This window comes from Pipistrellus hanaki (assembly GCF_964339955.1).
Source record: "Pipistrellus hanaki genome assembly, chromosome: 20".
Classification (NCBI taxonomy): Eukaryota; Metazoa; Chordata; class Mammalia; order Chiroptera; family Vespertilionidae; genus Pipistrellus; species Pipistrellus hanaki.
In genome coordinates, this window is record NC_140522.1 from 9902416 (window position 1) to 9918402 (window position 15987).

Consider the following 15987-nt stretch of genomic DNA (forward strand, 5'->3'; position numbering starts at 1 on the left):
AGTGATGTTGGTTGTACATCTAAACCTGTGTACCTTCTGGAGCAATGTTAAGCAAATGCTGCCCCCTAGAGGTGAAGAGCAGGAAGGACAAGGTTCTTGGGAAGTGTTAACTATTTTGATGTTCAGAATATTAAACTTTAATTTTTTAAAACAAGTGAATAAGCCCCAGCTGGTGTGGCTCAGTGGTTGAGCATTGACCTATGAACCAGGAGGTCACAGTTCGATTCCCAGTCAAGGCACTTGCCCAGGTTGTGGGCTCAGTCCCCAGTGTGGGGTGTGCAGGAGGCAGCTGATCCATGATTCTCTCTCATCATTGATGTTTCTATCTCTCTCTCCCTCTCCCTTCCTCCTTGAAATCAATAAAAATACATTTAAAAAATGAGTATTAAAAAAATTAAATGAATAAGACCAAATTCCATACAATCTCAAGTTGTTATTTTGAAAAATATACATTAAACCCCTGAAGTAGTGATATGTTTGTTTAAAATACACTCGGATGAGAAAAAGCATGACTTTATTTTCACTAACTTTAAACAGAAGCTTAGGATTTTCAGTTAAAAATACAAGCAGCAAACAACAGTAGTAGTGGCAACACTGGCGATTTCTGACACCAACAGAAATCACATTATAGTTGCTACAGGTAACTCAAAACATTTAGTCATCACTACTTCAAAATTACTGCAGTCATTAAACTCAGCAATGATGTTCACTTCGGTATTTTTAACAAAGAACCATGTTACTATTAGAGGCCTGGTGCACGAATTCGTGCACCACTGTGGTCCCTCAGCCTGGCCTGCACCTTCTTGTAATCCGGAACCCCTTGGATTTAACTATGCCGCTTCAGTGGTGTTTGGATAACTATCCAGTATTTCAATATAATTGCATTTCTTTGCAATTCCGCGTTTATGATTTAGGAAGATTATCCTGAGGAGAGCTCTGTAGATTCCGCAGATGGCCAAAGGGGTCCATGGTACAAGAACTGCGGCGAGCACTATATGCTCCTGTGCACATCACTTCGGAGTACACACACGTCACCGGGGGCCACAGGGTTCTTGTGAGGGGACTTATCTCACTGGTTATGGATGAGGACAGGTTCTGAGAGAAGCTGAGGGGCTCGCTCATGACCACACAGCATAAGGCAGCTCCAGCAGGGCCACACCCAGGTCCTCTGATGATCGCTGATAAGTTATTTCATTCTTTATGAACATGAGCTCATTTCCATAAGGAAGTAAATAACTGCTACCAGTGCCCAACCACTGAGCCATGCCAGGCGGCAACTGCTATGTTTTTAAGAGGGAGGAACTCACAAAATCTACCACTGATACTAATGTTTTCCTCCGAAAGGTTTCGATTCAATGACTTCAAAGTTTCCAACTTCAAACATCGGCTGCACATGAACTCAATGTTGGCTGCTTCCACAGGAAAGGTTTTGAAAAGACAGACATTCTAAAAGTACCCGGTAAGCTCCCTGCGACTTTAAAACCCAAAGGATAGTGTAGCATTTGTTTTTAACTTATGCTTTTGCGTTGACAGACTTACAAGGCATGGAGTATTTGCATAAAATTTTAACTATAAATTTAAAAAGAGAAGCTAGGTTGAGGCGTATGGCCCAACAGAAGTACTCTGTGATCAATTCCTGTTTTATCTACCAGAGTGAATATTTCCTGGTCCCTCATCATGTGCCCGGCACTGGGCATGGCCCTAAGAGCTGTAGTGGTGAAGAAGCAGTTAGGGTCCTCCTAATAAGCTTAGAATAATGTAATGAGTACCATTATAATAAAACATATAATATAATCACAACCATTATATTATATCTAGAGGCTCAGTGCACAAGATTCGTGCACTGGGGGCGAGCTTAAGCCGGCAGTCGGACATTCTTAGTGCTGCATGGAGGTGGGAAAGGCTCCCGCCACCACTGTGCTCGTCAGCTGTGAGCCCTGCTTCTGGCTGAGTGGAGCTCCCCCTGTGGGAGCACACTGACCACCAGGGGGCAGCTGCTGCATTGAGTGTCTGCCCTGTAGTGGTCAGTGAGCATTGTAGTGATGAGTTGTTCTGCTGTTCGGTCGATTTGCATATTAGCCTTTTATTATATAGAATGAGCAGCATTACAAAGCTTTATATTCATAAACTCACAGCCAACCTGTAAGAGAGGTATTATCATCTTGTTTTACAGATGAGGAAAATAAGGCTTAGGAAAGGTTATGTGACCATTTTTTGGTTAAAGTCACAAATAGTAAGTGATCTAACTAGATCTTTTTATGTCCTGCTGCATCTGACATTACCATTCCATATATAATTGGAAGGAAAAAAAACTTGTTAAATGTTGATGTAATTCTTTTGAGAAAAGGTTTAAAGTGTCTCCTCAGATGATTTATTCAGTTCTTGCAATTTCCTGAAATAAAAGAACAAGGACGAGAAACAGAATAACCAGGCTAATGAGGTAAAAAATAATCATACACAAATAAATTTGTTCTTAAGGTTTTTAAGCAGACATTTGTACAATGAAATTTCTGACATTTGTAGAAAGCAGTACGAATTAATTAGAAACAACACAGACCACAGCAATTTCAACATGTTACCCACATTATACTGAAATTGTACTAAAATGAACAAATCATGTGTGTACAATAAGCACCAAACAAGCCTTCTTTTAATTTGCAAGTATGCTGTGTATACATCAGCTGTTTCTATGCATGGCAATTCCTATCTTATTGACTTAATAATATAGATCATTAAATAAATTTAAATCCCACTGCTGAAAACTCTCAACGTCTACTAAAAACAGTATTAGTAAAAGGCAAATTATAAAAAAATAGTGAATATCTTCAAGTAGAAATAGCAAATTTATAATGCAATATACGTTATGAATCTATTCATATGCTTGTTAAATCTAAGCTTACAAATTATGTGATGCTTCTAGATTATGCTTATAGAATATTTTACACCTCTTGTATCTGCTTTTTTCCTAAATCCAAGCTTACAATGCCTGTTCTTTTAAAAATTTGTAATTTTTATTGATTTCAGAGAGGAAGGGAGAGGGAGAAAGAGAAACATCAATGATAAGAGAGAATCATCGATCTATCATCTGCCTCTTGCACACCCCCTTACTGGGGATGGAGCCCTGACCTTATGGAACCATGACCTCCCGATTCTTAGGTTGACACTCAACCATTGAAAAACACCGGTCTAGTATTAAAATGACAAGAATTATCATATAAAATTAGTTTATAAAGGGACATTTTTAAGGGTCATTCCAGACCGGCTTATGTTGAATCTGACAATAATATAAAGCATGAGAAAAAGTCAAGCTCTCAACAGTCTTAAAGTTTAACTCCCATATTTAACCTACATATAGACCATAGGGTATGCTCACAAGCTTCCTACTGCTAAGATCTTCCTCTTCTTTTGCTGGAAACTGTCAGGTATATTTATGACATGTTGGTGGCTTTTGACCAATATTGCAAAACCTTAATGAAAGAATGATAGCAAACCACATCTTGTGCAGACAGTCAATGAAAGCCTGGGGACCTGGGACAAATGGGGAATAAGAGCCACAAAAGACTGGCTTAGGGTGGATAATAATGAGCTGAAATGGGAGACTTCTCTTCGGCAGCCAGAGCAATTAAATGACTGGCCCAATTAGAGGGATAAAGTACATAGAATCTATTCCTGGCCCTCAAAAGAGGTAGGTATTTAGTTATTTTTAAAAAGGTACATCCCATTATTGTCCATGAAACTAACTCCAAATGCTAGCTTAGCACCAATGATAAGTTATATTTGGTGAAATGTAGAGTCTTAAAGCTAGGCTTATGAAGATGCTTCAAATAAACCGAGCAAGTCATAAATAAAAAGGTAATGACAAGAGGATGACTTTGAAGGTCTCATTTCCTAATTGAATGAGAACAGTTTAATGGAAAAACATTAAACATCCCATTTCCACCAGAGACACAAAGTCCTCATCAATGAGCAATATCTGAGATAGTGCAAGTATAATAGCATAAGGTGCCTTCAGGTCAGAGATGATGCTGGAAGCAAAGCACTAGGAAAAGTGGAAAAACTATGCGAACTGAAGAGTAGCTGATGTCTGAACAGGTGTCCTATCCCCATTCTTGCTATTTGGAGCTAGCCTAGCCCAACAGAATAAAAGAAACAGTTTGGCCTACACTTTCACTACTTTGAACCAATAAATCAGGTCTTAAAACTGAGCAGATATATACTTATTGCCTGATAAGGAAATTTTAAACTTTATAGACTTTTCTTCAAAAGAAATAATACGTTAGTATTTTCAAAGCTCACCTCTACCCACACACCCAACTGTAGTATATCTTTTAATTATAGTGCAATTAAAAGGCTTTTTAAAATTAAAATAGATTGTAATGCATAAATATATTTCATTGCATTACTTTGTAGACTATAAGGAAACCCACATAGCTTAATTCTGGTCACAAAATTAAACTGGCTATTACAAAAAACAACAACAAAAAAACTTTTAGTATTGTAAAAATTACAAGCAATTTGGGTTTTTACTGTTAAGAATAAACATATTCATAATTTTAATTGTAAATATTTTAGGCTTGAAAAATATAAAACACAGTTCTATTTTTAATCGTTTTAAAATATATTTGCTCAGTATTCCTTTTATTTGAATTTCACTAATAAGAATATTATGTGTAAAAGAGTTAGTCATAACAAAAGCCTTTTTTCCTCTTGTCTTGAAATATCAGATGACTCTACTGTGGGGTTAATCAAATCAGGTAATAGGACTGGTGGGTTTTCTGGGACACATTTATTTAATAATCATTTCATTATTTAAAAAAAAACAAAAAAAAAACCAGACCACTACTGCACCAGTGTTGTTACTGTTAGAACAAAAAAACATTTTAAAATAATTGTGTTTGGACTGAAAACGCGAACAAAATTTTGGCTGAGATTCTTAGGTATAAACAATTACAAAGTAAATCATCATTAAAAATAAAAATCCAACTCTAATCATTACATTAAAACAATAAGCAGAAAAGACACAACTTATAGGAGTCACTAGAGGAAAGAAAAAAAGATAAAGACCATTATGCTATAAGTTTGTGTGTTTTTTTAAGCACCTATGGACTCATATATAATTCTTTAATAATGTTGCCAAGTGTAAAACTTGATAATTTTTGCATGGATAAGATGAAAACATTTAGATAACATAAGGCATATGGCAATAAAATTCCCCTAATATCTTACAAATTTTTAAAAAATTATATTTTAATCACTATAGCATCTGTTTGATTACAGCCTCTCTCAATGTTCCCCCACAAGTTAGCAATTAAAAGTCACATCAGAATTTTACTTTTTATTATATTAACCTAAAAGTTACAATAAATTTATTTAACATAGAAAATAAACATATTTTGATTTAATTAAAGGGCTGAACTATACTTAATAAACTCATAAATGTGAGTACAATCTGCTTACTCTAATTCTTCACAGAGAACATTAACCACATACCTCTAACGAGTACACTATTACCTCTTAAAAAAAAAGTAATGAAAAATTTAGCTGTGCAATTCTTCTACTTATGTAGAGCTGATACTAACTACCTCTCAAAAATTATATTGGCTCATCAGCATCTCTATTATAAATAAAAAAGTAATCAAAAGATATTCAGTCCACAATATGCTAGTAACACTGGCATTGGCAATACGAAAGGAAAAAAAAATGAATGGGAGTAATACTTCCGACAAAACCACGTTCACAGTTACCTGTGGATCTTACATCTTGGACTGTTAGTACAGATCAAGTGACAGCTAAACTTGGTTACACCCAATGTCCGCCCTTCGCGAGAACCCACCGACACCAACCTGGCTATCTCCTCGCGATGAGCAGTCCAGTCTCGGATGTAGTCTTCCTGCTCTTTGATCCGGTGTTTGAAGGAAGAACTCGTAGGCATGGCTGAGCCGGAGCTCGGCAGGCGAGTCGTTTTCAGGGCTGGAGAAGTACGTAGACGGGTATGTTTAGGGGAGTTACGGTTTGATCCAAATTCATCTTCTGAGGTGGAAGCATAATCAGTAGGAAAGCGCCTCCATCTTGAATTTACTAAATTAGTTTAATTGTTAAAAAGAGAATTATTATGTCATCTGTTAAAGGAGATAAAGTAAAAATCACGATTTCAAAAAACACTATGAGAGCACATCACGACTTTCAATAACTGACATACACATACCTCACAAATAAACATAAGTCTACTACTCTTTAAAGATAAAACATTACAGTTTGGTAAATTAAAAACAATGAACAATTAAAAATAATCGAAAGACTGTTTTCCGTAACATGGTGATAAACATTCAGATGAAAAAGTCACTAATGGTAAACAACTAAGCAAGCTCTATTCATACATGTTGAACGTAGGTACTTTCAACCACAAATATTTCTCATTCGAGTGAAGATAATGAATTTTTTTAAAATGACAGCAACAATAACAACAAAAACAAATTAAGGGAAAAGATTGCTTCATGCCACATGGACTTTCAACATGGAGATGATAGAAAGCCTCTTTTCCCAACATACAAGCGTGCATAACTCCTGCGTGGAAATTATGTCTTTATGGCGGAAAGAAAACATTACCTCTGGCACTCAACATCCTGTTAAGCTATGATTGGGAAAAATCTGTTTACATGTAAAAACACGACAAAGCATCTTCTGTATGAGCCGCTGCTTTGACACGGAGAGCAGATGCTGAAGCAGACAATGGCATAGAAGCTACGAGAGCAGAGCTCTCACAACCATTGACAGTTAGCACAGATCACATTGAAAAACCGGCAGACAAATCAATGCAGACACTTCATCACGACTGTTACAAGAATCCAACATAATTTGTGAAGCATCAATAGAGGTCAGAAAACAGAGATGCCTGGCCAGCATGGCTCAGTGGTTTGAGCTTTGACCTATGAACCAGGAGGCCAAGGTTCGATTCCTGGTCAGGGCACAGGCCTGGACACGGGCTCTGTCCCCAGTGTGGGGTAAGCCGGAGTGATGGTCAATTTGCATATTACTCTCTTATTAGATAGGATTCGTAAACTTTCCACGTATTTTTTTTAGGTCTCTTTAAGAAGCCAGTATGCATGGTGATAGCTTCTAATAACATCTTTAAAAGGAAAAGCAATCAAAAGAAGAAAACTTATTTTAAACACAGAAAGGTAACATGTCTAGGTTTGTTCTCCTAAAACTGAGGGTAAAATGAGAGAGAGAGGAAGTGGGGTGTAGCAGAGAAATGAAAATGATTGCTCTTGCAGTAATTAAGGGTTAGTTTTCCAGTGGAAAACACACCACACACAGTGTACTAGGCAGCAAAGCTCAGGTACCTCTGGGACCACCCAGCTTGGCTAGTAAGAGACCAGACTGAGGTTAAAACAGAGCGAAAGGTCTGCTGGGAAAAGGGGGTGGGGAAAGGGACTTTAATACCAGGACCTCTGATCCGCTATTTCTCAAAGAACTTCTTTTATTTTATTTTATTTATTTATTTTTGAAAATATATTTTATTGATTTTTTTACAGAGAGGAAGGGAGAGAGATAGAGAGCTAGAAACGTCGATGAGAGAGAAACATCGACCAGCTGCCTCTTACACACCCCCTACCAGGGATGTGCCTGCAACCAAGGCACATGCCCTTGACCGGAATCGAACCCGGGACCTTTCAGTCCGCAGACCGACGCTCTACCACTGTGCCAAACCGGTTTCGGCATCAAAGAACTTCTTTTAATGCCTTTGGCCAAAAATAGGCGAGGGGGGAAAGAGAGGTGTATATACAAGGTTAGGTTTTCCCCTGATTTAGAATTCATAGCTATAAGAAGCCAAAATCTAGACTTTCTTACCTAAGTGGCAACTTGATAAGAAAGTGTATTGTAAATGTGAGATAGACCTTAAATATGTGTTAAATAGCACCATGTGAAACATGATTATAAATGAGGCCCAGAACATTTTAAAAATCTGGTCTCACAGGGCACAAACACTTCCATCTTACACATTTATGTATGCCATAGTCTACAGGTGCGTACAATGAAGATTACTGCTTGCTTTTGACTCCAAGTATCTTTATGAAAGAGATGCCTTTAGAATCCTTTACCCATTTAGTCTGCAACCCAGAAGAGGGCCTTCGCCAGAACCTAACTAACCATGTGGCACCCTGATCTTGGACTTCCAGCTTCTGGAACTGTAAGAAATAAATTTTTTAAAAATATTTTATTGATTTTTTACAGAGAAGAGGAGAGAGGGTTAGAGAGCTAGAAATGTCGATGAGAGAGAAACATCGACCAGCTGCCTCTTGCACACCCCCTACCAGGGATGTGCCCGCAACCAATGTACATGCCCTTGACCGGAATCGAACCCGGGACCTTTCAGTCTGCAGACCAATGCTCTACCACTGAGCCAAACCGGTTTCAGCAAGAAATAAATTTCTGTGTTTATAAACCATCTAGTATATGTCGTATTTAGTTATAACAGCCCAAATGAACTAAGACAATATCTACTACTTAAAACTTTAACCTACTGTGCCGCTCATTCTCTCCAGGATAGGTCTTATCTAGCTGGAGTTAGATATAATGTATATGTACAGCAGCTATACATTTATCTGGAAAAAAAAATCTCCATAATGCTAGTTCTTGCAAAAGAAACTTCAAGTTAGAGTGTTTTTAACTCCCTCCAATGCCTATGTATTTCACGGAATTGTAGAACAGAATGGCCTTAGACATTAGATTGCCTAAAAAGAGAAGAGACAACCCAGAGAGGCCCAGCCTTGTTTAACGCAAAGCCCAGTCTACTGATTCCGAGTTCCAAACTCATCTCTTACTATTCTGATTGCATGACAAGTAAATGCTAGAAAATATCTATTTTTTTGAAATATTTCCAGTTAGACTATTTTTTTTTAAAGTCATCCTCAATTTCTCATAGAACAATAGACTTTCAGATTTCTACCTGTGTTGAAGAAAAATGTTACTCCAGCCTCTTGAATTTTATTCTGCTTAGGTAAAATCATTTATAGAATTAAGTTTAATTTGGTATCATTAGGCTTATTTGATATCTTGGCATTACTAAGGTATTTCAGATAAATCATTAGATTGGAAATATGTAATTGAAAAGCCAGTCTCCAAGAGAGGTTTCTTGGTTGGTGTGATGATGCACATATAATAAACTGAGAGAAAGTTCTAAGATGGGCTTAATTAGTTTCATAGTTAACCTGAAAGTTATCTCAGCTACACTAATTATAAGTTTTAGTTATACAATTATGCAACACTCCCTTCTTGTGGAAGCAATTAACTAGTCACTATAAAAACATACCATGATCTAGAAAATTAAAAAATGGAAAAGTTATTAGAATCATTTATCTATGAATGGTCTGATTTCTTTTATTGGTAACAAAACTTTGTTGCCTTTAAAACACATGCACATTTATAGATGCAACAAAAGCATTTCAGACAACAAGCACCACACGTTCCTACTTCATATAATAATACTTTTGTGGGAAATTAAACCACAAACATGTTTCATATGTGTTTTTATGAGCATGTAGCAATAAGATCATTGAGGAAAAGATCCCTGACAAATAACTTAAGCCATAAATATCCAACATTTAATACCTCCCATCTATAAATTTTGAGGACTAGAATAAAAAAGGGAAAGCAATCTAAAAAAAAATCTAAGGATATTAATGTGTTGTGTTTTTTTTTTAAACGTGTACTTAAAACATAATGAAAATCAACTGCTTTATTTTGACAATTCAGGGAACTTAGATTAAAATATATTTTTTAATATAGATAGGGACATTTCTATATAACAATATTAAAGGTTAATTGAAGGAATATTTTTTGAGAAAAAACTAGTTAAACTAGAAGTATATTACATCAGAATTAAAGAATTATTTAAAAAAACCTTCACTCTTAATTTTGCTAAACCAGAGATTTCCATTCTTTTGTTTTTATCATATATATTTATTTGAAAAACTTTTTTAGGCATAGCCTAAAATATGAAATCTGAATTATTATGGAATTATTTTTACATATGCCAACTTGGGCTCTATTACAGGCTCTAGGTTCAGATATTTCAAAGATTTTTAAAGTTTATAATGTGCATAGCAACACTAAACACATATTCCTTTAAATCATAATTCAGAAGCTAAGAATTTTCTTTTCTTTTTCTACTCAAGATATTATGATTATCTTAAGTACAAATATCATAATATCAAAGACAATTCAATTAGCAACATTTAAAGTATATTTGTCTGTTTTTTAACTACCTACCCCACGTAGCTACTTGAATATTTTACCACTGACTGCCATGTTCTGGCCACTGTCTTTCTAGATAAAATATAAGTGTGCATCTTAAGAGATTCTGGATGTACAATCCCAGGTCCTGACTGGGAATGTGGCATCAGGAGGAACATGAACTTGGGAAAACATCAGAATTACAAAGCCTTCATGTTGTGTACCAGCCTTGTATGTGCCCAGATAATAATCCAATGGAGTCCTGCTCTGGATTCTCCCCCTGTCCCTTTACAGCTATGTGACCAGAGCAGGTGATTTCATCTCTTGCCTTAGCTACCTAAACGGAAAAACTCTGCTAGCTGTTAATCCCCATGATTTTAATTATTTAATACACTGCTATTACGTCTGAAGAAGGCCAAAATCTCATACCTCAGTTTGCCCTAGAAAATATCAGTGAACAATTCAGGTACATTAAGGACATAGAAAACCGCATGTTTGTCGAGCTCTGTGTTCAAAGAAGCAGGAACAAAACTCATCCTGAAAGACCAGAGTGTAATCTGACCTCTTACAGCGTCTCTTTGACTTGCTGAAGTCATCACGTCTGCTCTGCATCTCAAATAAGCCCTTAAGTTAGACACTGAGGAGCAGTCCCTGCTCGCTCACGTGTTAAGAGCTACAAGGAGGACAGAGGCAGAGGTGTCTCATGGACTGGGTAACACACAGCCCACGTGACAGCCCATGTCAGGACAGGGGAGTAGCGACACATTTATGAATTAAGAGATGAGGTAACAAAACACACAGTTTTATCAGAGGACACCCCACAGAATGGGGCATAAAGCATGAGTTGAAGAGGTAGAGCCATAGGGAACAACAGAATAACGCTGAGTAAACATAAATGAAGAGATAGTACTAATTAGTTTAAAATACTTGGTAATCAGCCTGGCTGGTGTGGCTCAGTGGATTGAGCGTCAACCCATGCACCAAGAGATCACCAGCTTGATTCCCAGTCAGGACACATGCCCAGGTTGTGGGCTTGATCCCCAGTAGGGGGAGCATGCAGGAGGCAGCTGATGGATGTTCTTCTCACATCAATATTTCTCTCTCCCTCTCCCTTTCTCTCTAAAATCAATAAAAAAAAACATTTAAAAATACTTGGCAATCAATCTATGAACTACCAACTAAAGCTTGAAGTGTAGAAACAATGGTGCAATGAGGGAAATGCAAGTATTCTTTGTGGAATCATGAGTATACGCTATCTTCAGCCTATACTCATTCCTACCACGGGTACGACCACCATCACCACACACCCCCACCAGGACAGAGATGGGGAGGCGAATAGCGTGGAGGAAGCAGCAGTGAAGAGAGAAGAGGAGGAATAAAAATGAAAACAAGTAGCACACGACAGTGCTTAGTTTTGGGTCTTGCAGCCTCTACTGTGCAGATGTAAAAATAAAAAGACTGCCCACCGACCTCCCCGTCATTCTCACCCTGGACTCAGCGCTCACTGAGGTGCTTGCTGTCTGAGGATAACGGACCTTCAAATTTTTAACAGCTGGCTCTCCCCGACCCCCAGGCGGGCCTGTTCAGCCACACCCACACCTGAGCTGATTATGAAGTAATAAGACCATGTCCACAGGACACATAGATGTCTGTCTCAGGGCCAAAGGGGCCACGAGTAGATATTTCCACGGGTTCAGCTCTCCATGTGAAGCACAGACACGGGCAAACGTGCCAGAATCAGCTACAGTCTGGTGGGGGATGTGCAGTTTTTATAAAGATTCTGTTAATGACAGCTGGTCGTGTGGTTCAATAGGATAATGCTTTGTGAGATGATGCTCAGAAGTTGTATTTCTATAGCCCACACTGACCAAGGACTTAGGGACTTCTTATTGAATCCCTCTTCTTCCACTGAAATAAATCAAGGGTTAGTTCCACCTGCCTGACCATCAATTTAAAATAAGGCGACCAGATGTCATGGGACACGGGACAAATTGTTAAAAATCGGGACTGTCCCGCCAAAAGCGGGACGTCTGGTCACCTTAATTTAAAGGTATCAGTAAGGTACATGATATTTCAAAATAAATAGGAGGGGAAAGAGGGGTAAAATATTGATGATTTCATTCAGCTCTGAAAGGAGTAACAAAAGGCAGAATGCCTTTCTTCAGGTTCATAAGGGCTTGGAATTAGGTGAGGATATTGGAAAGTTAAACACATACTTTTAGAAGCAAAATGCTAATTCCTCTGACCTAAACCAGATAATTCCTATCTAATTTTGACAGACAAATCCAGATCTCTCACCAACTAGACAATTAAATCTCCGAGACCAGTTCAGGATATGTCTAACTTTGAAATCTCTATTTTACTGCAGGATATTGATTGGAAGTGTATGTAACTTCTGAATTTTCTACTTACTAAGCTAAAGTAATTTTTATAGGAAAAAACCGTCTCTAGAGTAACCTTTCTGTTGAATTCTTGGGAAGCAACAGTGGAGATTTAATTGTCTAAAACAGGAGTCCCACAACACAACATAAATATGCTAGCACTATAAAATATCTGGATCCAATTTACCTGAAGGCGAGCCATGCGTGGAGGTCATACTTTTGACCTTGGAGTCTGACAGCCGAGAGATGCTGTTGGCCCGAATTCGCGGAGAAAATTTATCCGACGGAACTAGCCTGGCGCCGCTCCGAATGATGGCCTCCGCGGTCCTGGAAGAGGCGCTGCCCCTCGAGATGGTCGCCTCCGAGTCGCTGCGAGCGGACAGGGAGCCCAGCCTGGTTCTCCGGGGCTGAGCCAACAGGTCGATCCTCGAGATGGTCCGCCTTCCCGAGGGCGGCTTTGACGTTGAACTTGTCGTGGACACTTCAGAAGCCACGGATGCCTTGTCAGCATCGGCAAGCTCGCTGTCCGAGGCTTCCCCAAGGCGTGCTCGGCGCAGGAGGGAAGTCCTGGTGGGCCGGGGCCGGGGGAGGGTGGTGGACTTACTGGCCGAGCCAGGGGGCACCGGGGAGGTTTTGGCCTTGGTGCCCTTGCTTCCCTCCAGCTTGGAATGTGCATGCTCCTCAGCCGAGGTCAGTGGAGTCCTCCCGAGGGGCTTACAGGAGTAAGTCTCCTGGTCGGAGGACAGGATGTCAGAGATGGCAGAGTGAGGTACGCTGGAGGTCTGGTCGTCGTCCGTGAGGTCCACCGATGGTTGTCTCATGCGTCCGCTGGACTGGACAAACTTCCGCCCGTCGGCTCTCAGCCCTACCTCCGTGGAGCGGCTTTTGGTTTTCTTCTCCACCTTGTCCCTGGCACCAGAGGACTTGGAGGCCTCCTTGGACGGCGAGCCCGAGGAGCACCTGTCCTTGTAGAGGCTGGTGAAACTCTTGCGCTTCTGGGATGACTTCCTCTCCGTCTCCCCGGTCACCAGGCTGATGGTGCTGGCCGTGTCCACGTCGGACTCCGGGGAGATGGAGTTGTCTCGGTTGTAACTGGGGGTGTCCGGGCCTTCGTCGGTTTTATTGTCTTCTCGAAGCTTCGCTTCTAGAAAAGCCATGACGGCCTCTGTGTCTTTGAGGATGAGGGTGGTGTCCAGGCTGGAGTCAGCATCCACGGAGTCGCTCCTGTCGCGCAGTCTGCCGGCGGAGTTGGCCAAGGCCAAGGGAGGGGGTGTGGAGGACGGCTGCTTGTTGATATGGGGGATCAGCTCGATGGGGACGTTGGGGCTCGGCTTCTCGATGGTGAAGCTTCCCTGTCGCACCAAGGGCTTGGAGGACTCCTTCTTGTCCCCTGCCTTGGCGGGATGGCCCTTCAGAAGCTCCTCAGCCTTCCTCCGCTTGCCCTCACTTGGCATCGCCCTCTCTCCTTTGCTGGCACAATGTCCTGGGGTTTTCTCCGGAGGCTGTGACTCCTGTTTGAGGGACTCCTCCCTGCCTCTCTCTACCGGACCCGACGAATTTTTGGAAGATAATTTAGCAGGCGCCCAGTGGGCCTGTTCCGTCGGCTCCTGGTGCTGGATTCTGGCTAACGTTTGCTTCACCAAAGAGGCTTCCTTGTCGGGTTCATGTTTGTCCTTCCCAGGGGAGGAGATGGCCAAGTGCAGGAGGGCTTTGGGATCGCCGCCAGGTCTCAGGGTCTCCCCATTGACTGCCCGGGTTCCCTTGCCCAGGGCCCTGTCAGCATCCTGTCTGTCCTTCTGGTATACCTGCGCGGGGGCCTCTTTCTCCTGCAGCTCCGTGTCCTGCTTCTCCCCGATCTCCGACCTGGGTGTCAGGGCCTTGGCTCGGGAGCCCTCCAGAGCCTTGTCCTCATGGGGCAGCTGGGGGAGGGTCCGCCGCCGCCTCTCTCCATGCCCAGCCAGGGAGGCCGAGGAGCCGCCGCTTCTCACCGAAATGCCAGACTCGCTGATGTCCGCGTCTACGAAGAAGAACCACAAGGCAGAAATCAGGGCCAGCAGCGAAAATACAAATAACACCATGTTACACTAGGGTGTGAAGTGTAAGTGAAGCAATGGCTGAAGTCTAAAATAAAACTTTGACTAAATAAGCCAGCATTGTGACAGAGTAGTGTAAAAGGCAAGTCCAGGGCCACGTGCACTAGCAGGCAGGTGACTGACCAGAGAGTCAGGAAAGTAAACTGGACGAGATGAAAATGAGGGTCTCAAAAGAACTGGTGGCCCAGAAAGAAGCCCACTACAAACTGATTCATATGCCTTTCAGCATAACGATTATTGCTTGTCTCATTTTTGATTCTTATATTTCCAGTAGGACATGATCTCACTCATCTAGAGGAAATGATGAACAACATAGACGGACAAACAAGAACAGACCCAGAGATAAGGAGTCATGGGTCAGACTGTTGGACCTCAAAGGGAGGGTGAGGATAAAAGGGAGAGATCAACCAAAGGACTTATGTGCACACATATGAGCCTAACCAGTGGTCAAGGACAATAGGTGGGTGGGGACATGAGTGGGGGTTGGGAGTGGGGGATTGTAATATGGGGTTGAGGACAAATATGTGATACCTTAATCAATAAAGAAATTAATAAATAAAATAAAAATAAAATAAGGACCTTTTGCAAATATAAAAAAAAAATAAAGAAAATGAAGGTCGTCTGATCTGAAACGTACATCTGCTGCTTCCTTGTCTTTTAACGTGATTTATGGAAGCTCACTGTGGTTGTTCTTGCTTCTGTGGCTTATCCCATCCACTAAGTTCTGCTCAAGACAACAGACTCTAACTAGCAGATTACAGAATTGCACAAAGAATGCCTAATAAACCTGCTTCCTTGCTATATTTCCCATGACGTGGTAAAGAAGAATAATATACCTAGTTTTTAATAAGCATCTTATCTACCCGAGAGAATAAATTGGATTTCCAAAGTCAAACAGAAAACTCAGACTTTAACAAAATTTTCTAAAAATAAAATTCAAATCTGATTAAAAGAATTTTTTCAATTTTAAGTATGAATAAAGCTGATAGGACTTGTCATAATTTTACCAATGCAAGGGTTTTAAATTATGGTTGTCTGGTGTATGAAGGCCTCATAGAGAAATACATGACCACTTTCTCTTTTTCAAATAATCAGAAGCCAGTGAGAAAATACATATGTTAATGTTTCCATGTAAGAGAACTTGAAAATACTTATGGGGGATTTTCCTGAATAAATAGAATGTGTTTCGAAATGAGGGATACATCTTTCAGAGAAATATAAATTCACACACGGAGCATCTAATCTTAGAAGTGGGGGGAAAATATGCTAGCTATAGC

The 15987-nt window shown here is 40.3% G+C and overlaps 1 protein-coding gene and 1 long non-coding RNA gene across 6 annotated transcripts in view; both read right to left on the reverse strand.

Annotated features, from left to right (window-relative positions):
* LOC311614275 overlaps window positions 1-15987 on the reverse strand; it is a 198951-nt gene that overhangs the window by 14077 nt on the left and 168887 nt on the right. The window lies entirely within an intron of this gene.
* Window positions 1-15987, reverse strand: part of CEP170 (centrosomal protein 170) — an 89803-nt gene that overhangs the window by 12489 nt on the left and 61327 nt on the right. For 4 of the 5 annotated variants that reach the window (XM_084868841.1, XM_084868840.1, XM_084868839.1 and 1 more), the window contains 2 exons: window positions 12805-14634; window positions 5844-6078 (listed from right to left, as the gene is read on the reverse strand). In XM_084868841.1, coding sequence (XP_084724967.1) covers window positions 5844-6078; window positions 12805-14634 — 2065 coding nt within the window. The remainder of the gene's footprint in view (window positions 1-5843; window positions 6079-12804; window positions 14635-15987) is intronic. The other variant, XM_084868842.1, reaches the window with a different exon arrangement.